Here is a 22096-nt window from a genome sequence, read left to right on the forward strand (position 1 = left end):
CAACTCTTAAGTCCATGCAGTGACGGATTTTCGGTTAGCAGCTATCTTCTCATCTGCATTGAAATAAACAGTTGAGTATGTGTCATGTTCTGTGGAAAGGCTTTCCTTACTGTACTAAACATTCTGAATGTGTGTTGGGATGAAGGTTTGTTTTCTGCAACCTGTATAAGAACCTGAAGTTGTTATAAACATCTTGCCAGTAAAATAGCTTATTGTTTTTCTCTTATTCATGACAGCAAAAGTAGAATTAAGGAGAGCTGAATAACAGATTCAGCCAGCATTTCTTAGTAATGTAATATGTTCTTATTAAAGTATTAAAAAAAAAAAAAAAAAAGCTCAGAGAGTTGCATATTCCTTTAATGGGTTATTTTGAGCTTCCATTGAAGGAGATACACTTTTAGCAGATTGACTTAAATGCCAGTTGGGTAATAGAGCAAGAAGAAAAGCCATAATCTTTTTCTTTAGAGCAGAGAGTAATTTAAAGCTGAAATATGACTAATTGCCACAATTGAACTTGTGAAACCCCTTGCATTTGTTAATAGACTTACTGTGTTAATGTCTCTGTGAATGGATGTAAAATCCAAACTAAAAAAACCCCTTTGTCTACTTTTAAGACATAAATATGATCTTTTGTTTTCCCTAACAAACAAATAAAATGCATGAAATATCAGTTTACACTATGTAGCAGTACTTTTCTTTTAAAGTTTCTGATTTTTTCTGGCTTTTCTACAAAAGCTTAAAGCAATTGAAATAGTATATTTTAAAAAAATCTGTTTCATAGATATATGAGTGTTCTGTGGTGAGAATGAGATTCCATTATGCAGCAGGGAAATTAACTATGAATTCCTGATTACAGTAATACGTGGTATTACTATTACTAGTAGTGTTAGCTGTTGCTTAGCAGAAGTATGTCCAAGGAGAAAATATAAGAAACCCTCTTAATTCTGCAGTTATACTGTAAGGCAGTAGAGAGAAGGAAACAAATACAAAGACATTGAAATAAAGAAACTGGGGCTCTATCCTCAGCAACTTCAATGCACGTTGTCAGCACTGCACATTTTTTAAATAATAGAACACATTTTTTCTCTTCCTTTTTGTTGTTACTCATCTTCAGTTTGTTCCAAATTCTGAGTCACTTTCAGAAATCTGTTTATAATGAGTTTTATCCAGTCAGTGAGTTTCGGAACAAATACTTCCATTGGTTTTTCAGTTGTAGAAATTCTCACCAATCACATCTAATGTAACACAGGCAGCCTCTGTGTTTTTTTTTTTTTAAACTTAACAACTACTATTTCAAAGCACAATCTTTGGCTTTAGAAGCATATGTTAAAGGAGTAGCAGATGACTGAGGAAATGGGACGAAACCTGAAACAGGAATTTTCCTGTCTCATCTCTGTCATGAAGATGCTTAGCCTTTCCTCGTGAGGACTATGGTGCTGTTCCACAACCCAGGTAAACTGCTTCAAGTTGGAACATGTCTGGTCCTGCCCTGAAGCTGCAGTTCATGCAGTTGCCTGGCTAATTGTCTGCACACCAATCCTTTCTTGTGCAGTAACTTTGGGTTTTTTGCTGCATCAGCATATATGCACTGATAATGTGCCAAGGAGAGAATCCTTGAATGAGTACCCTTGTGCCCACTCAGCTAAGAGTGCCAGCAAGAAGAAGGGTCTGGTCCAGGGCAGGAATAAGCAGCTGGGGAATGGGGCAGGTACCAGAAACATTTCTTTAAGCAGTGATGCCGGTTTATGCCCCTGTGAAGCAGATCTAAAACTACAGACTAATGTTCTTTTCTTTAGTAGAGAATTTGACAGGCTGAGGTTGTTTAGCTTGTTTTCTGCCTGCTGAGCACAGGCAGCCTGTGTCATAGGAGAATTCTTGCTGCACTGAAACTGTAGGCTTCGGTTGTTTTAGGTTTGCCCTCCAATTTGGAGGGATGTTTTTACTTAGACTTGTGAAGAAACTAATTTTCCAAAGAAACTTTCTACGGAAAGACTCTAGCTGCAGTGTTTTGTGACTTATTCACATTCTCTCCCTCTTTTATGGCCATTTGCCGAAGACATGGTTTAGTCCCATTTTAACATTCTGCACTGAATTTATGAATGACATATTTGCAAATTAATCATGACAGCCTTAAAGCAAAGTTCCTGCCACACTGAAAATTCATGTTGCAGCTAGGTATTAATGGAAATTTGATTTCTTATACAGTAGTTTGTTGATGTATGATACTATTCTGTATGTGGGATGCACTTTTTCAAACTGTGGAGCCTGAAATTAGTTCTACCTTTATTATACCACTTCAACATAATTCATGTAGAATTCATCTGTTTGCTTGCCAGTTGGAATCTACTGGAATTTGTTATTTTCCATCCACTTCTGTAACAGTTTCACATTGTTTACAGAGAGAACATGCAGTTTTGTATAAGTCACTTGCTTTCATACAGTTTTACTGCATTATTTTACTCAATTTGTGAAGGATTTAAGCACCCTGTAGTGTGCAGCATTAAAAGGTGTAAAATGATTGAAAATAAAAACTATTTTTGGCTGAAATAGCAGAATATTCACAATCGGAAATATTAAACCTCATTTAAGAAGTGTGGGTGTAATGTAATAAATGAGCTGCATTATTTAAAAGGGCATTATTCAGGCTATTGAATATAAGGACTTAAATCCAAATCTTGCAAGCGAAAAGGTGGCTTTTTTTATGTTACTCCAAACTAGCTATGGAATAATCTTTGTTACTAAACTGAGGCCTAAAAAGAAACATTGCCAAGTACAGACATTGAATCATTAGAACTTAGACATTCAACAGGCAACATTGAATGTCTGAATTACACAACTCGGGAAGTAAGAGATGCATGGACATAGATTGTAGCACTGGGGAAACTATTTAAGTGAGGTGACTTGCCACAGCCTTTGTGGTTCATGTACTCTGCTCAATAAACCTTGAGGTTTTGTCATCTGTTCCCAGTTTTCACCATTTCCCATCACCATTGTATGGGTTTCATAGCACAGCAAAGAAATCTTGTCCCGTTGAAGTGCCTTAATTGCGGTATCCATATCTTTTCTTGTGGAAGCTACTCAACAGTACTGTCTGTGTATGTTCCTTTGCCATGATTGTATGTATTTTCTTGCATTTATGGCTGTGCACTTGCATGTGCGGATGCGTGCAGTTTCGTTCTTGTAGCAGTGTGGTTTGGAAATGTGGGACCTGATCGTAACCAACTGCTGTGCTATGCTGCCCAGTAGAATGCAGATCCGTGTTTCATGCATTATGTATCTAGTGACTAACTGCTCCCAGATGTCATTTTGGGGCTGGATGCCAGACCGAGTGTCTGGTTTTTGTTGGTTGGGTTTCTTCCCCCACCACCACCCAGACTCACTGGAGTGGTAGAAGTTAAGCTGCAATAATGCAGAGAGTCTAATGACACATTTCTGACCTATACTTAATTCTTCCTGGGGAAAAATAAAATAGGTCCTTTTTTTAACTTATCCAGATACCTAGCAGGGTTATGTATACTATGACTCTAGCAATAACTTTACCTTTTAGAATGGATAGATCCACGAGTACTTTTATTAGTTTTGGAATAATACAGCACCCCAGGTATCCCTAAGTGCATTGTGGAGGCTTTGTACAAGACTAGTTTCTAATGATGTTAAATGCATATTCTAAAAAGCCTGAATTGCTTTGTTGCACTGTGTATAAGAAGGGGGGCAGTTAAGTTAGTGAGGGGAAAATAGTTATTATTTATGTCAGAAAAACTTTAAAGTTCAAAAGAAAGTGGTTTCAGTGGTTTCTTTTCAATAAATATTCATAAAGTTGTTTTTTTTGTTTTTTAACACACACGAAAAGTAGAGAGATTTCTTATTTTACCTATTAGTAATCTGTGCTTTTTAAAATTGTCAACTGAAAGCTCAGATTTTGGTTGTTGTTTTCCTTACCAAGTTATAGATTTGATGTGCAATTACAGAATGCTTTATTTTTTTCAGTTGCTTTTATGATCTCTTCTAAAGTGGTAATATGTCATACAGTAAAACCTTGAATAAAAATAGTCTGAAAATACAGTAATGACAGAAATTGATTTGCTTCACTTTTGGACTGTAGACCCTTTAAGCATGTTCCATGGTGAGTAGGAATGAGTTGCAATCTCTTCTTCTGTTTTTTTGTTGGGGTTTTTTTTTTTTGGGGGGGGGGGGAGGGACACGGGGACGGGGACGGTTGAGTCATGGGTTACTGAATTCCAGTCCCTTATTGCTGCTTGAAAATTCTTGGCCTGTTGTAAGCAATATTCTCAGATGAATATCAGCTAACATATCACTGACATTCATGCCTCATTTTTTACTTACGCTAATATATTGCTTTTAGTAAATACATGGGATGGGAAATAGTGTTTACCTTTCCATATCATGAGAATACTACTCATTCTATCTGACATAAACTAAGAAATATTGTTTATATTGCTGCTTCACTGAGCCAGGAAAAACTGCACAAATATGTCATGACCGTACAGTGGAAAATGCTTGTATACTGTTTTCATAGTCAAGGTTCTATATGACTTAATAACAAGAATAGCCATTATTCTTTCTATGAACTAAGAACTCAAACGTAGGCTAAATTTTGGGGAGCGTTTTGAGATAAAGATCAAGTTCTAGGAATGTTGTCTGTACTTGAAAAATGTTTTGAAATCTTTGTCAACCAGCTAGACAAACTGAAGAAATCTCAGTTCTTTGACTTAGTCATGCAAGCTGGTTTGAGTTTTAACATTTATATAGGTTGTTTGCATGGTTGCTCTATCTAGTATAAATCTAGCATAAATCTAGACTACTATGGTGGTCTCGTAGTTCTATTTTTGTGCTACATGAACTTTCATGTTCTGTGTATTGAGCTAGCTTGGGGAACTGGTCCAGCTAAAACCTAACCTTGCCAAAAAAAATTGACTGCATAAATGTTAAGACATAGAAGCAAGCAGACAGGCCGCTGGTTTTGACAGCAATGTGCCATATGTCAAATTAAAGTGGTCACTTAACCATGACTTAAGAAATCATCACTATGTCAGCTCTGCATGCTGATGTAGTGTTTCCCTGAGAGTGCAAACGTTTGAGCTGGCAAAGCCCTGGGAACCAAGATGTGTAACTAGGAAGGGCTTTACATGAAAGCCTAGTGCTGAATTAGTAGACTGATGGGTACAATAAGTTCAGTTTTCCCGAATTCATGTTCAAAATGTACCTTCAACGTTAAAAGTTGCACTGACTACATGGTGACAGATTCCACTGACTGGTGCCATACTGGTTTTCTTGCTGCAAATCTCCCATCTCAACTACTTTTTTGTTTTGAAATATTTTTTTCTTTAAATGTTTTACTGCAAATGTAAGTAATTTGTTCATAATTAAATGACATGTTTCTATGGTTTCATATTTTGTTATGTACATACTACCTACCTCTGAGCCCACAGGTATTTCCTATAAATACTACTTCTGCTATTTGGAATGAATTACTGTAACTTATGTCATTCACTCAACCATGTAATTTTGATAACTACAAAACCTAAGGAATTGATCGGCTTGTTATGAGTAAATAATGTACCCTTCAAGCATACTGGGGAAAAAATATCTTCCACCTATTGGTTGAGGGTGAATTTTCTTAATTCTGTAATTTGTTTCTCTGTGGGTTTGTTGTCTTATGTGTTGTCTTACATTGGCAATAAATTTCTAACTGTAATTGGTCTGTTAGAGTTTTATTTTTTTGTGTGTGTTGTTTTTCTTCCTGAGAACTTGCAGTTACTTTGGGATGAAACTATGTTTTCAGTGACCGATGAGAGTAGGAAAGTGATATTGAAGTTTCTAGCAGATGACCCTTTAATAAGATGTATATAATTGGATAAGACTTGTAAAAAGTATTGGGCATCTGTTGGGTAACATAAAAATAGTGAAGTGAAACAGCAACAGAAGAAATCTTAAGTTAACAAAACCTCTTCAGTTTCTTCATATAGTACTACTCCTGAAACCGAACGTGTGGGTAATACTAAAAACCCCAGTCTGAACCCTTTGAGAAAAGTGTTTAAAGTGATGTCATTTGGTTTTATTAGTATCCCTCATGTCCAAATGGAGCTGAACTTTCTCTTTTCCCTCTGTATCCTTTGAAAATTTTAGCCATATCTTTTGAACCTTCTTATTTTAAAATGCTTTTTGCTATTCAAGCCACACTTTTGATGGGTTGAGAGAGGCAGGGAATAGTTATTGCCATTAAAAAAAAAAAAAAAATCTGTATTTTCTTGGAATGGAACTTCTGGAGGCCTCTGGGCAGGAATGGCAAGCGGCTGCTGGCTCTTTGACTGTGAAGCTGTAGTTGTCCAAAAACCTGGAGAGAAGAGGAGGCGAGAGGCTCGTTACCATAGACCAGCATGAGTTGCTGTTGTGTGATGCTTTCTTCTGACATATGTCCCATCCCCTACTTTTACCCTTTGCCTCTTCTAGTGGGTCACTGTGAAAGTATGTATGAAGTAATCTGGTAACGATCTGTCAACTAGAAGTCTTTCAACTATAATAACTATACCCTGTAGAATTCTGTATTAAGCAATTTCTTAGCACAGTATGCAACGCAGCACTGAGAGCCTTGCTACTGATGCTGCCCATCCCAGGTTGATGTAGTTGGTGCCAGTTGGTGGTGTTCATGTATCTTTATTATCTTCCCTTTTGTTAGTTGATTGGACTGTTATTTTCATGTAGGTTATAAATTAACAGGACTGTAATGTTGATGTATTAATACCTCTTTTGTGTTCAGGAAAAGAAAGCTACCAAATTAGAGCTAATGTAGAATAAATTACCAGATCTGAATCTTAATAGTAATTACAATCCAGCACCAAATGGGAATGCCTGTATATCTTCTAACTAAAGATACTATATATTGCACTGCAAATACAATAATACAATGAATACTGACAATTTCATTATATCTAAATGATTTAATCTGGCATCAGCAAGAGACTAAATAATGCCTTCGAAGGGTATTTTGTGCCTTTGGGGCACAAAATTAATATCTTTCACTTTTAATGCAGTCTTTTTAGCACAGAATATACCACAGAACAGGGTACAGAAATGATTGATCATGCAAACAAAAATAAGCTAATTTTTGCAGTTTAAAGCGCATTTAGATAGCAAGTTTAACTCCTAGATAATCATTGTCATTAAGCAATACAAGGTGAGTTTTTTGTGACAAGATTTAAGAAGTTTTATAATTATCTTTTGATTTAGACCTTCCCCATGCTGAAGGAAACTAGCAACTGAAATTAGACTGAAGAGAAGGAAGTATGTCTGGGCTGGGGTTTCTGTAGATCGGTATCATAATTTTCTTCATACTTAAATTTATATAATTTGATAGCAGGAATAAACATCAAATGGCATATAAATGCTGTTATAACATTTGCTTTGTGGGATTTGATCTTTCATCCTTTAAAATGAAATGTTGTCCTTTCTTTTAAAAATAAATAAATATGCAAAGCATGAGTATTTTGCTTTAATACATCTGAAGCCCCATTGTGGTATTCTGGAATCATGATTATGTGGAAGTTAATGTCAAAGGATTCTATCATCTTTTTAGTGACTTTAGCATACGTAAGTAAATGTAGAATTATGTGATTATCCTTGTTAGCAATTGCGAAGAAAGTCTTGTTTTGGGATTGTGTCCAAACAGGTATCACAGGAAGTTTATTTCTTGTAGTTTAGTCCTTGGGATATGGTTCTGTTCATATTTCAAATAGCTTATTCAATGTCAGTCTGGCCTCACTTCTTCCCATCCTGAAGAAAATGAAATACCGTCTTTTGGCAATAGTGGAATTAGTGTGTGGATTGTGTTTACTGGCAAGTAAGGTTCATTAATTTTGTTAGTATGTTATAAGGTTTCTCAAACACAACTGAAAGCCTAGATTTAAATTCAAAATATACTAAAATACTTAATATTCAGCTCTTGGCATTCAGATTTGGCATTTCAATTGTTATATTTGTGTCCATACAAATCATACTCGAAGGAGGAAATGTTTTGGCTTACAGCCACCAGTAGCTTGATATCGTTAAATTATGAAGTAAAGTGCTGAGAAATACAAGCTATAACGTTAGTACTAAAATGTTCTAAAATATTTTTTAAAACCTCATGGTAAAACCTTACAGCTGTGCTAGCATGCTTGCTGTATTTCATCAGTGTTCCGTGCTTCGAGCTGTGAACGGATTCAGACATTACTGGGAAGCATGGCGCAGGCTTTGTTAAATTGACCATGTGGGTGATTTAACGTGAGATGAAAGATTAAGAAATTGCATAAGTCTTTCAGACGTTTGTCTTCAGTGCATTAGGCATCTCATGACTGAACAATAAAGTTTTCTGCTTGGCTGGCAGCGAGAAGCAGCCCTGCCCACGGCAGCTTCCAGAGCCGGGGTTCCGTCAAGTTGGTCCTGGACTCGGTGGACAGGGGCAGAACTGGAAGAATGTGGTGTGTGATGGTGACTGGGCTTGTAAGAGCAAAGCCATTGTGATTGCTCTTAGTTTTAGAGAAGCTTTACTCATTGAGGACCTCATTCTTTCTTCGTGCTAGATGATGGGACTGGGATTCAGCGAGACTGTCTTGTAGCATTGGTAGAGGCAGTTACCATTATTTTCCAATAGTTCTTTGCTTTCTGTTGGCATAGAGGATTCCAGCTGTATTACAAAATAAAATCCAACAGCTGCATTTTGGAGATCAGTTTCATCTTGTATCCTGTCGTTTCATACAGTCTTAAAATACGTACAGCCTGTGCTGCTTTGTACTGCTCGCTTTCTCGGCCCTTTATTTTTGCGTTGGGTAATACATCAAACTGAAGGCAGCTGCTTTATTCAAGGCATCCCATTGCCGTGATTAGGGTCACTGCTGAATTAGTTGAAAAATTTGAAGAACTAATGTTTAGTGTTCACAAGAAACATTTGTGGGCTTTCCTATTGTGTTTATTCTTTAATTGAAAGAGCTGTGCTGTTCCTTGCTGATGTGCTTGTACACAGCTACAAAGCAGATTATAGCAGACACCCAGAGTGTCTTTGTTGCTGGCATACAACATGTTAAGATCAGCATATTTTTAAACTAAAGTGAATTCAAACTACAGAAGCGATATAAGAAGTCTGTGATTGTGGGTCATCTTTTTTGCTGTTACAAGTTCTTGAAATAGCTATTCTAGCACCATTTTCGATAGGTGACTTCTGGGTTATTATTCATTTATAAAAAGGGACACCTCAAAAGAGAGACATTAATAGCTTTGTGGAATTTTAGTGAGGACTTTACATAGAAACGGTGATCTCTGTCTTGTTAATTATGTACTTTTAAAAGAAGTAGATTAAAACAGTGTTGAATACTTCATATTACATTAAATACTTCAATATTTTGAAACTCTTCCTCAATTTTGCAAACTTTGCACTACAGTTTTAAGGGAAAAACCAATATCATGTACCTTCTTTTCCCTGTAATGGAAGGCAGAAATAACAAATCTGGTATAGTATGTGTCTGAATATAGTATTCAGACAAATCAGAATATATTATGTGAGGTATTTTACCAAATCCAAACTGTTTTAAAAATGTGTTACATATGCTGCAGGTATATATTTATGATTTTTATCCCACAGTACTACCAGGTCTGCCAAAGTTGTATGTATATGCATTCTTTACCAGGCATACAGAGTGTATTTGCACACTGTTGTAGATCTTGCAAAGCCAGCTTACCAGCAACATCCATCTGTTTTATACTTAGTGTAGAGGAGTTAATGACCTGAGTAGTTAAGACTGTCCAGGCGATCTGTATAATCCTTTCACACAAATAAGATACTGTTGCCATTAACCATTGCTTTCTCTTCAATTTTTAAAAATATGTAGTAGAGGTCTTATTTCTGTCCTCCCTGCAACTTACTTAGCCTAACTGAACTTTACAGAATTGAAAAACAAAATCTCTGCAGCAAGGTCAGGTTTATGAACCTGAGGATATGCAAATCAATTATTGACTGGTAGACTTGGAGCTTTGAAGTAGGAATCAGCCCTAATTTATCAATATTGATTTTATGTAGTGTCTATACTTTGGCTTCAGGGTAGGTTTTGGATGCTGCTTTGAGAAGGTAGTTTGAGTTTTACAGAAACTGCAACAAAAATAAGGATAATCCATGAAGCAAGTGATGTGTAGCACTATGCAGATTAGTGCTGTAAAGGTGCTGTGTGACCTCGTGGTGTTACAAAAGGCTTTAAGAAGCTTAGTAACAGGTTAAGGTGATGGAGAGAGATAGTTGTTTTTCTTATTAACTATGTTATCCTGGAACAGACTGTATCTCGCCGGGCTGTAGGCTGTTTTAGTGAGAAAAGTGTTGTAAATGCCAAGTGGAAAGATTGCATATAGCGGTGTTAGCCTGGGTACTCTCTTGAGATAGCACTCTTTCCTAGATGGGGTGAAACATTGGCAGAAAAACTAGCTGATGTATTATAATTTATATGTTGAAAAAGTTAGGGTAATGTAATTTTTAAAAATTCCCTATGGATTCAGTATGCTAATAACATTAAAAGGTAGCACTTCTTCTGACTTGTGTTTGTTTTATAATCCATAGCCTTGTTTATATTTAATATAAAGGGGATTTTCATTATTTTTTTAGAATCATAATATATTCTGAAAAGGAGAAAGACAAGTATTGCTAAATCCTATTTCTTAATTGTTACTCTCCTTGCTCTGGAAATATTCCCTGTTCCTGAGTTTAATCTATTCCTAGTAAATTTATTTAAACAGTACAGCTTATTTAAATAACAAATGTAGTTGGTATTTAAATGATTTGTCTATTTTGAATTAGTACCCTATTTCCATTTAATGTAATTGCCATATTTAATCTTAGAATGAACTAATGCATGCCATGTGACAAATTCATTCATTGCTTGGTGTCGTGCAGAAAACACAAGTCAGCCGGTAATATGGGCCCCTTGGGGAAATTCTGTGGCCTCACTGAAAATGCAAAGCATGTGAAACAGCAACATAAGAATTATGCAGTGCTCCAAGCTACTGTGGAGGCCCTTAAAGTTCTCTAGTATACTCTGAGAGTAATACAGAGAGTGCTTTTGTGCTTATTATACTTCTATTGTAACTCCTTTTAGTCCAGTTCAGAATCAATTCTCATTCAAAACCCCAAAGCAGAAACCCAGCAACAGATATTGAGTGTACGCAGAGTTATTTCCCTGTTGCTGCCAATCAGACCTCTTCTACCACTTCCTTCGGAAGAATCGATACTTGAAACCTAAAAACTAATTATGTAGGCAAGAATATGTATACCTGTTGATGTTGGGCAACTCATTATAACAGCAGAGCCACAGCTTTAAAGTTTGTTTAGATGGGAAGACAATACACGATTTTCACAGTGGTTAAGATTTTATAAATTTGTCATTTGAGTTGAGAGAATAGTCTTGACCATTACAAAAATGAGTCAAAGATGACTTGAAAAAACCTCACTGATTTCTCTATAGACAATAACTGGCAGTTCAGTTAGACTCTCTTAGAAATGTATTCTCTCTGCCCTTTAGATTTGCAGCTTAATTTGTTTTACTGAATAAAAAAATACTGTGGTGCAGTAGAGATATTCATGTCTATTGGAAAGGCTTATCTAACCTGTTGTTTTTCTTCCAAAAGTGGGAGCATAAAAGTGATTTTTATTTTTTTTTTTAAATATCTGTTGGACTTTTTCTAATAACTCCAAATTGTAAAGTATATTACTTTTGTCTTGTCTTGATGCTTTTGCCCCTAGTTCTTTGGAATGCTTGTGGTTGTAGAGCTCTCCAGATGTATGGCTAAATGATGTGTGGGTGACTGGGGCTCAACAATGGCTTTTCTCCCTTATAGATCATCTAAAAGAGAAGATTGCTTCTGTTATTTATTATTGTAATATTTCATTTCTGTCTCATCAGTCTGTGTCATATATGAAAGCTACTAGTAACGGTATTTTTTTAGCATATAACTCTCACCCGACAATCTATCATTATAACCTTCACACATCACATAATTTAGAAAACAGTTTGAAATTCACAGTGCCTTGTAACTCTAAGTGACTGATGACAATGTATATATTATTAATAACAACGTGTTTTTCTCAGCATTGCGCAGCGACAGAAGAGTGTTGGATAGAATGAATTGCCCTCCATTATGTATCATAAATCCCACAAATCACGTAGTGCATCTTCTGCTTCTTTGCTTTGAGAATGCATTGAGTGCTCCTTTACCACTTTCTTCCTTGTTTTCATGGTACCCACTTAGCATATCCTGCCCTCTGTGGCATTGCTGGGAGGATGGAGGGTGAGGGATCAGCCTGGTAGATGCAGCCTGCCAGTGGAGAACTAGCAGTTAGTCTGGTTTTGGAACACAAGGCCTATTTTGTTCTCTCCCTTCCTTCCTGCGCACTCCCCGCACCCCCTTCCTGGGCTGCTGAGAGAGTATTTGTCTCCAGCAAGTCCAGAGCTGGAAAGGATGGAAGCTCACAACCGTATTTATATATAACACAGATCAAAATCACGCTGTCAAAACATGAAAATATCTCAATAATTTTCTTTTTAATTTTAACTGTCAGCCTCGAGATACCACTTGCTCTCGAGCTACTATGCATAATGTGTGCCAACTCGCTTCTACTTATACTCTTTTTAAAACGTAAAGCAACAAATTTCCTGGCAGTCTCTGCAAAGTAATGTAATATAACTCTCATTATAAGAAGGTGGTGAACATAATGTGACTTCTTAACAGCTGCAATAAGTGATGTGAAGCTATTAACATCTTTTCAAAACAAGTAACAAGTGAGAGGTTATTTTTCATCTCTATTTCTAAAAAAAGGGTGCATTATTTTAAGCAGATAACATTTTGCTTGCACTTATCTGAACTAAGTAAATTTTTACATGAGTTCTCTTGCTCTGTACTGCTTTGTGAAATTAAGACTTTAAAAACTAATGCTAAAATACACTCTAATAGCTGGATTTCAAAATGAAAATTTGGATGTTAAATTTTATGTATGGAATTGATGGCTGCTAACAAGGGATTTTAGTTCACCCTTATAATCTTCCCCTTAGATTTATGATTCTGTGAGAGTTGCCTATTCCATTGTTTATTTCTATGTCAAACTGGTTCTCATTTGAGTATTCTCAAAAGGTGAGACAGGTCTGATGCTTTTGAATTGCTTACTAAGGAAGCAAGTTCTTTGGAGGTAGGTAACCCATTACAAATACAAAAGGGGAATAAAGGAAAAAGAATTGAGACTGTCCATGTTGAGGTGCACACAACAGTCAGTCTATTAGTAGACTGAACAGAAAGGTTTTAAAAAGTTGAGTAGTCAACATTGATAATTGAAGCCTTAGTAAGAGACTTTTTTTGAAGTGTAGCTTAAAGTCCAAAAGGACAAATGCTGTCTGGTTTACTTAGTTTGGCAGCTGAATTGGAGTTTCCATTGTGGTGTGATTAGCATTGTTTTCACAGAAGTTAGTAGCTAAAGTTCATTAACAATAGAACGAGACTGTAGCAAAGAGTGGCACTGTTTTTCCTGCATATATAATCTTGATACTTATGATATATCATATTAAAAACAAGGTTGTCATTGTCTCTAGTTGAATTAATTCTTTAACACACTCTGAGATGCTGTCAACTCAGAGATAGGATGTGACTACAGTATTTCATAAATATTGCCCAAATACGCAGAATTTTTGTAAAGTACACTTGCTGAATAAAGGCAGAGTTGGAGTAGCCAGTCTTAAGATCCTAATTTGAAAGGCAGGCATCAGTAAAGCAGCTCAGTTCTACAACCTTTCCAGAGATATTTCTCACATCTTTTGCATAATTATGTTGTATTTTGCAACTATAAGATCACTGCGTACAAAACTAATTATTTAACTTTTTTGTTTTCTAAAGGATGCAATGAGATTATTTTTTTCTATGTGATTTACTCCTGCAAACATAAATCAGGCTATTGTCTTCAAGAGTGGAAGGTTTGGAACCAAAAATACAATTTTGAAGCAAAACATTTTTCAGCTGCAAGTGATATTAATAGGAATTGCCACTTAGTGATCTTCCAGTTGGTAGAAACAAACCATCGAAATGGTAATTGTAGGATTTATTGGGATTTAGATTGATTAACAAGCTAGACAACCAAGCGGGCAGTATACATTGAGCCAGAACTCTGGCTCATGTGACATCAGCAGAGCTTATCTGGAATCAGTGGAGCAAAGCCCATTTTATTCCATTTGCCCAAAGAATAAACATATGCCATGTCAGAGATATAACAGTTGGAAACAATTGCTGCATGGGATGATGATGAAAAATAGCTGGAGAAAGATATAAGGGTGTTTAGACTTCTTTAAAGCCAGACGGCTGACTTAAGGATGTAAATGAGGCCAGCCTGGCATTATGGTGGAATCATCATTGGATGCTGCAATGACATGAAGGTGCAGTTGATAACATCTTTCTCAGCACTCTTCACTAGGTGAAAGAAATTCATATACATTTTAAATGGGAAAGAGAACTGTTAAAGACGCCTTATTAAATGAGTTGTTTAGAAAAATTGAGATAATTTAATTTCGTTTTCACTGCAGTTGAGGAAATTCAGTGTTTGCAATTGTCAATCAATTGAAATCTATTTTATTCTTTAGAAGCGTCCTTTGAAATAGTGGATTTTTATGTATTGGAAATGCAAAATTTAAAGTGTTCGGGGAATGTATTATCTGCAAAGAAATTGTGAATTACTTTTGAATCATTTCATTTTAATCTCCTGACTCATTGCTTGATGGTATGGTGTTTATTTCAAGATTTTCACAATCTCAAATCTAGATTGTTCTCTTTTGTGGAAATGTGGACCAATTTTGAAATATCTGAACTAAGCTTAATGTTAAGAAAGAACCTGTAGTGAGGGTGAAAAGCTAAAACACCTCCTTCTTGGAAGTAAGCACACTCAAGCGAATTGTTCTTTTTATGTGGCTTGGGGGGGCCATGTATGACCTACGCTGCGTGACAACCTATAGCCTCAGTCACATGACATAATCAAAATAAGCTTTCCTTATCTCAGAAAGAAAAAGTCCTTTCAGATCATTCATAAATTTTAAATGGGAGTCATACTGTAATCAGGAGCTAATTTTCTTTTCACATTATCTCCTGCCATTCTGTGGTATGAGAACACTTTGTTCTGTACAGTAGTCCTCACTCAGAGCTTTGGTTTCTCACAGAAGTAATTAACTAGTAAAGATTTTGGATCTCCGTCAACATCTTCACCAAGGCATGCAGGTGAACAAATCCCATACCCAAGGATGGGTTTCACTCCAGCTTGACGCTCCTCATTTATGCTTCCTGCTCTTGCCTGAACGCACATTGACAGTTCCTGTTACAGATACGGATTTAGATTCAGGAAATGTGGCTTCATAGAATTGTTCATCCCACACTATATTTTAATGCGATGGGCTGTCTTAAACATTAAGAATTTATCATTATGTGGAGTCTTTTGATTTTTAAATGTGCATGCTTATCCCCTCTTTAATTATATTGTTTACTTGATGTCTGCCTTGTGTGTCTTTATTTAACATTAGGCTCTGCTTTCTTTCATTGACTTACAGGTGAAATATTTGATGATAAGTTTTATTTCCTTTGTGATTGTATTTGTTACAACAGGAAAAAAATCAAAACCAAACCCTACGCCATTCTAACTGTTGGTTTCCCTTTTCTTACTAGTTTGCTGTTTTGTGGTTCATAAGAGATGCCATGAGTTTGTTACCTTCTCTTGTCCTGGCGCTGACAAGGGACCTGACACTGATGTAAGTACATTGACATTTAATATGCTGCTTTTACACATAGTTTTATGTTGTTATACCTAACTGTGAGAATGAATTACAAACAATGTCAGTAGGCTGTTTCTGATAGATAATTGTAGTCTGAGTGGCTTTTAACAGTTTTGAAGCGAGTATTTATGGACTGTAGGATCTATTTTTGGTAAGAAAAGTAACAATGAACATGTGACCAAGAACAATGTCCCACAGAATGTGACAACCCTGAGGTGCTTACCCAAGCATAAAGTCAGCATTTTATTTTTGTTTGCTTTATGTTGGATGTATTTGATATTAACAATTCCCAGGAAAGGCTGAGGCTTTTTCTGAGTTTTCTTTGTATCCATCTTATCTCAAGGTATATCTTCAGAGTTGACTCTGGTCCTCGTCCTCTCTGCACACCAAGGATCTATAGCTTCAGTTAGACGACAGTTTAATCTTGAGCCAGCTGGCTTATCTGAGATAGGTTTTTGAAACAATTATAATCATGCTTGAGCTAGTATACCAGTCAGGATACACGCATTCTGTCTTGCTCTGTCAATACTTCTATATACACGTAGCATTTTTGGTCAAGAACCAGATTTTACTTTCAACACATCTGCTTACATGGTGAGATGCATGCACAAGAATTTTGTGTTACACTGCTGAAATAATAAACTAATCTTGTTTGTTCACATAAAAATAACATTTCTTTGGGTTTTACAAATTCTACTTTACAGTGAAGTAATTTAACATCTGCTTATGGGAACAATACATTCCAAGTGTTCATTGTCTGGGCTCTGTTTTGTTTCTTATAACATATTCATGCTCTAGATTGTAGGCTATTATCTCCTCTGATGAAATGCACCAGAAGACTTTTCTTGCTAGTTTTTAATGAGCTTCTCATTAATTGTTTTAATATTCTAGCCATGAGATCAATGAACAATATATGGGCAGAAGACACAAGGGGGTTTGGAAAATTTGAGATGTTAAAAAGTTCTCTTTTTTAAAAAATTTAAATACAGGGAAATGTCAAAGAACTGAGAAGAATTTTTAAAATAGTTTATTTTTTAAATATTTCACAAAATCTAAATTTAGGTACATAAGAAAAATGTTTAAGTTAGGAGTGTAGTTATCCCATTCAGTTTCTCCTGTTTAGCTGATATAGTCACTTCCAGAGAGCAAACCAGATCTTAAGTGACCTCAGTGATACCTGTGGTTGGTCTTTCTCTACTGGTTGCCAAGAGAATTGAGTGGGAGTGAGATCTGACAGTCTTGTGGTAGCACGCTGAAGTTGGTGGCAGAAACACTGCTCTCCTCAACATCTGTCTCTTCTCTTCCTAACTTTCCCCCTGCCCCCTCGACGCTTACGGAGAGGTGACCCACTCCTGAGTCTGCCCCTGAACAGTACCTTTGCCCAGAGACCACCTAGCTTCAGTTACTACTACTATGGCCACTGCTTACAATGGAAGAACCTTCACAGGACTTGAAATAACCTTGCTAAAATCAACTGAATTATATTAAAAGTATAATTGTAACTGAAGCCTTTCTTTTCACCTTTCCATCTTTTTCCATATTCAGTTCTGGTAACTCACGAAATGCTCCATTATTTCATTTGTATCTGTATCTCCAGCCAACTTTTTCTTCCTTTTCACTTTTTTGTGCTTAGCTCCCCATCTCAAATTTTCTTCATCTTTCATCAGTTGCTCTAGTATTAAATCAATCATGAAGGCAGGAACAAGAAACCAAAATTATTCTTCCTACTCTTCCTTTTCTGAAAGTTCTTGAATTCTTTAAGCTTTGAAGTGAAGTGTGGAGATTGGCTCTGTCTATATAGTATAACAGTTAAATCAATCTTTTGGAATTTGGAAGTTGTGGATTTGAAGTGCCTTGAGCTACAGAAAGGCTGAAATCCAGGTCTCCCCCAGTCCAGGGGAGTGTTCTCATCACTAAACTATCATGCAGGAGGAAACACCTACTCTCTCCCCATCTCCTGTTTCTAAAAGAAAGTAGCCATAGCCACTATTTTTTCTGGTGGTCTGGATGACTTCAGGTATAGTCAACCCATTTGCATCCCACTGGGTGGCGTTTGGGTGATTCTCTGAATTCTGTAATTCTCCCCACACTCTCTCTGTTGTGTACGTGGGCAGTGCCAGCACTGCCATTGCACTGCACTCTCTGCTACGGGACCTGCTTGCCTAGAAACTCTTACCTCTAGTTTATTAGGCAGAATTTTTATGTCAGGTGAGTGACTGTTATTACCAAACTGAGTAAAGGTCACCATTACCGGATAGGAACCAAACTAGGTGACAGTGCCAGATTCGTCCTGATGAGTATGTCTGTAGCTGTTTTAGCAGCAGTCAGGCTGGGTGAAATGCAGCTTCGCAGATGTCTGTGGCAAAATACGTGCTGAGCATCAAAGGAGCCAGAATTTCAGCAACAGTCTGAACAATTAAAGAATATCTATTTAATTACTTGTTCTCTAAATATGGTTCATGCCTACAAGCAACATGTTGCTGATTTGCTTTGGTTGGTCCTAAAACACAAGTAGAATAAAGCAACTAAATCTAGTTTTAAAATACGCTTGCTTGTGATGTAAGAGGTTAATGAAAATTATTGTTGATTGGCAATTTTAGTGGTGACACTCATGAGTAGGCGTTCTATATCTATAATGAATGGTTTGACTCTTGGAAGTGTTCTTATTTTTTTTAAAACGTGGGTTCTTCAGGGTTTTTCTCCTAATGTTCATAAGTGAGAATACACATTTGCGTGTGAGACCATTTAATTTTATCGAGAACCTCTTCATGGTTGTAGAATCTGTTATGTGGCAGGTTGTTAATAGTCTTTAATATTGCTGACTGCATTTTGTGATTTGTTTTTTTGGCCCTGGTGATTAAATAAATCGGCCTAATGTCTTATTTTAGTATTTGGATTACCAAATGATCATTTTCAATATTTACACAGAAGCGACATCTCAAAAACACTTTGAAGATTAAAAGCAAACAGAAAATAAATGTTTTATTAAAATTGTGCTACATTAGCGGGTCCTATTACACAAAGAAGATTGTAGAATGTTTTACTGGTAATGTTTGACTATAATGTCTACCGGTTTACAATTCAGTAACTTATTCCTATCCGAGTTAGCACAAGCTTCATTCTGAAATGTAGTGTGCTATAGAGCTTATCATAACATTTAGCAGATTTTTAAATATTAAAAAATCCTTTTTCTAAATTATTTCATGCAGGTGCACAATTAATTTGCATACTTAAATTCTCCAGTTTCTTTGCATGATGTAACCTTTCCATTAATTTTAAGAGTAATATTGTCATTAATAAAATGAAATTTTCCAGAGTAATAATTATAAATTATAACATTTATTAATATAATTATTATTGTAATTATAAATTATCATGCACTGTACTTTTAGCATGAGGAAATCCTTACAAATACATCATTACAATAATTATCAGTTAAATTTGTTTTATTTAATAAGGAGAATCCGAAGTCAAACAGTCAGATAGGTGCCCTGCAATGGATGACAGTCAAGGTTGGAATGCAAAACATTTCAATATACAAAACATTTCCCACTTGGAAGCAAAAGTGCCTTTAACAGCCAAGGGAGGCATTTCTTGCAGGCAGCTCTTGCAGGTAAGTGTTCACAAACGTCCCTGCTGAGGCCTGAGGTATCTAGGACATTATGGCGAGGACTTATTTATAGATTTGTCTTGAGGCGAGATAGTATGGCATTCATGCTACATGCCCTCCAGGGATACAGAGAGTTTCTGAGCAGTGGGGTTTGTTACTCGCTTAGGAAGACTCCAAAGGGGAGAAAACCCGTAATTTTTAGAAACTTCATTCTGAATTATATGAAAGCTAAAGGTATACACGTGGCTGAAGGGTGAAGTTGAAATCTATCTTCAAAATAACGCTCTTTTGAAAGAGATCATTGAACTACTTTAAAAATACATGGTGTACAGAGAGATTTCTATCATGCAGTTATTTTCAAAACTCTTTGGAACATCTTTTTGGCTACAGCAATCCCCTGCAGAAAGTGGGAGCTCCACTGACAGTTTGAGTAATTTCTCTAAATATATTTAACAGTTGCAATGAAAGTTAGTTTTCAATTTCTGGATATTTAAATACAGTCATTCAAGAAACAAAGGGGATTTCAGACTATGCTATCCACAGACCTTTTCTTATTTCCCAGCCTTTCTTATATGCCAAGTATTTAATAAACTGACTACTCAGCTGTGTAAAAGTCCTGTGCTCTGCATCATGCTGAAAATAGTGGTGTGCAAATATTGTCTCGTCGTGTAACACTTTTATTTGCTACACTATTGCTGTAAAAGATGGAATAAATTCTTGTTATTACTTTAAAATTAAATGCCTTAATAAAGGTGAGTGTAAAAGAAACAAAACCTTAAAATCACTCTCTTTTTGCGTGACTCAGACTAGCTGAAATGTGAGGTTGAAAGGTCTGTGTTTGTGCCAAAAGGAAAATAATACTTGTGAATAAAGTGGTTGTCCTTGACTAGTACTGAAATGATGGTGTCTGGGGAGTAATATCGTGTCAAATGAAATAAGGATTCACACAATCAAAAAATTTTATGTTTCCTTAATACTTGGCAGGGTGTGAGCTCTGGTGTCTTAGCAAAATACCAGCTCAGGAAGTTATTTTGCTGCTGTCTAATGGCTCTCTGTAGTTTTGAATAGAAATTATTCATCTTCTCTTCATGGCCAACTCTTTTATGGTGATGCTATTGAGTACAATTTAACAGCCCCTGCTGCTATTATACTTTAAAGTTACATGAAGCATCATCTCCAATTCAGATACTTGGTTTTGGAAGATTGCTTGGTGTTCATAAAAACTATTTTAAGTCATTGATGAAATGCTTTATAACTTGAGTAAATTACTATAAAAATGTAAGAGCAACCTCAAAAATTGACTGCTGCTGTAACTAGCTTTGTTAAGACGTGTTTAATATTAAGGAATCACTAGTCAAGTTTCTTTCAAAAAGGATACTTTAAAATTGAGAGATAAATCTTTCTTCCCTTTGTTAACAGAACATAGTGACCAGAAAGTGTTTTCAAACTGCATGTGATTTATTAAAATGTTCCCAATTTCATGCCACACAGAATTAAAAAAGAAATCACCAGTAATTTAAAGTAGTGTTTGACTCTATAAACTCGTACTGAAAAAAATTAATAAAAATTAATATAGAGTGCACAAGAACTCAAACATCACCGTCTCTGGATCAGCACTATTTTCCTTTCAGCTTATAATAATATAGGATCCAAAGGAGGTTTATGAGCAAAATAAATAAATAGAAATTAAAAAGTGAAAAAAAAAATCTCAATGAGAGCAAGTGACTATACAGTCAAGGGAGATTAAATCTGACTTTGTTTCTCAGAATTGCAGTGAGCTCTTAGTATTTAAGCACCTCGAAGAGAATGAATTGGTAAGATACAGATGTGGGTTTATGCAAAATGAAACAGGAAAGCCATCTCATCCCATTTGGCAGGATAACTGACCTCATGGGTGTTGAAGGTGACATTATGGAAAAGATTTTAAAGTCGATAAGCCTCTTGATATTGAAATTATTTGGGAGCTTTGTTATCTTCAGCACATTTGAAAAATCAGTCTAAATTTGATGAGCTGTGAGGTTCTGCGGGATGCTGCAGGAGTTAAATATTTTCATCAGTGCCTTGGATATTGGAATAATGTATAGCTACACCATTTGCAGCTGCCAGCAGGGAGGACTTACGAGAACTAGAGGACAGTATTTAAGTTCAGAATTTTTTTCATGTATTAAGATACAATTTAATAAAACAAATTTAATCACACTTGAGAGGGGAAATAAAAAAATAAATCAATGTGAACTGTTCGTGAAGGCAGCAGTGCGGAAGAGAATGAAGCAGGTCTTTTAGTGGGTCATAAACTCAGTACTGGCCAACAGTGTACCTCTGATACAAAGTCAATGAATTTCCTGCAGGGATATGTTAGAAATTATTACTCCATTTTTTAGTGAGATGTTTTATGTAGAATTCTGCAGCTCTTCAGGAGAGGAATTTAGAAAAGAAGTAAAATGTTAAAGGTCTTTAAAGCATGACCTTTGAATATTTTCCATGTCTGTTAAGTTGTAACCAGGTATCATATAAACAGCTTGCAGCAAGGGAAAATTAACTAGGTAATAGTGAAGTTTTCTAGGTGTAATGATGGGTAACTTCTTCAATGGGTTACCAAAAGAAGAAATTAAGATTTTTGTTTTGGGGTTTACCTCTCTAAACAGTGCTGTAGATCTTA

General features: G+C 36.0%; 1 protein-coding gene across 1 annotated transcript in view; it reads left to right on the forward strand.

Annotated features, from left to right (window-relative positions):
- Window positions 1-22096, forward strand: part of PRKCA (protein kinase C, alpha) — a 155430-nt gene that overhangs the window by 44102 nt on the left and 89232 nt on the right. The window contains exon 3 of the mRNA XM_010578599.1: window positions 15721-15803. Coding sequence (XP_010576901.1) covers window positions 15721-15803 — 83 coding nt within the window. The remainder of the gene's footprint in view (window positions 1-15720; window positions 15804-22096) is intronic.

The sequence above is a fragment of the Haliaeetus leucocephalus genome, unplaced genomic scaffold (genome assembly GCF_000737465.1).
Source record: "Haliaeetus leucocephalus isolate CR32 unplaced genomic scaffold, Haliaeetus_leucocephalus-4.0 Scaffold646, whole genome shotgun sequence".
Taxonomy (NCBI): domain Eukaryota; kingdom Metazoa; phylum Chordata; class Aves; order Accipitriformes; family Accipitridae; genus Haliaeetus; species Haliaeetus leucocephalus.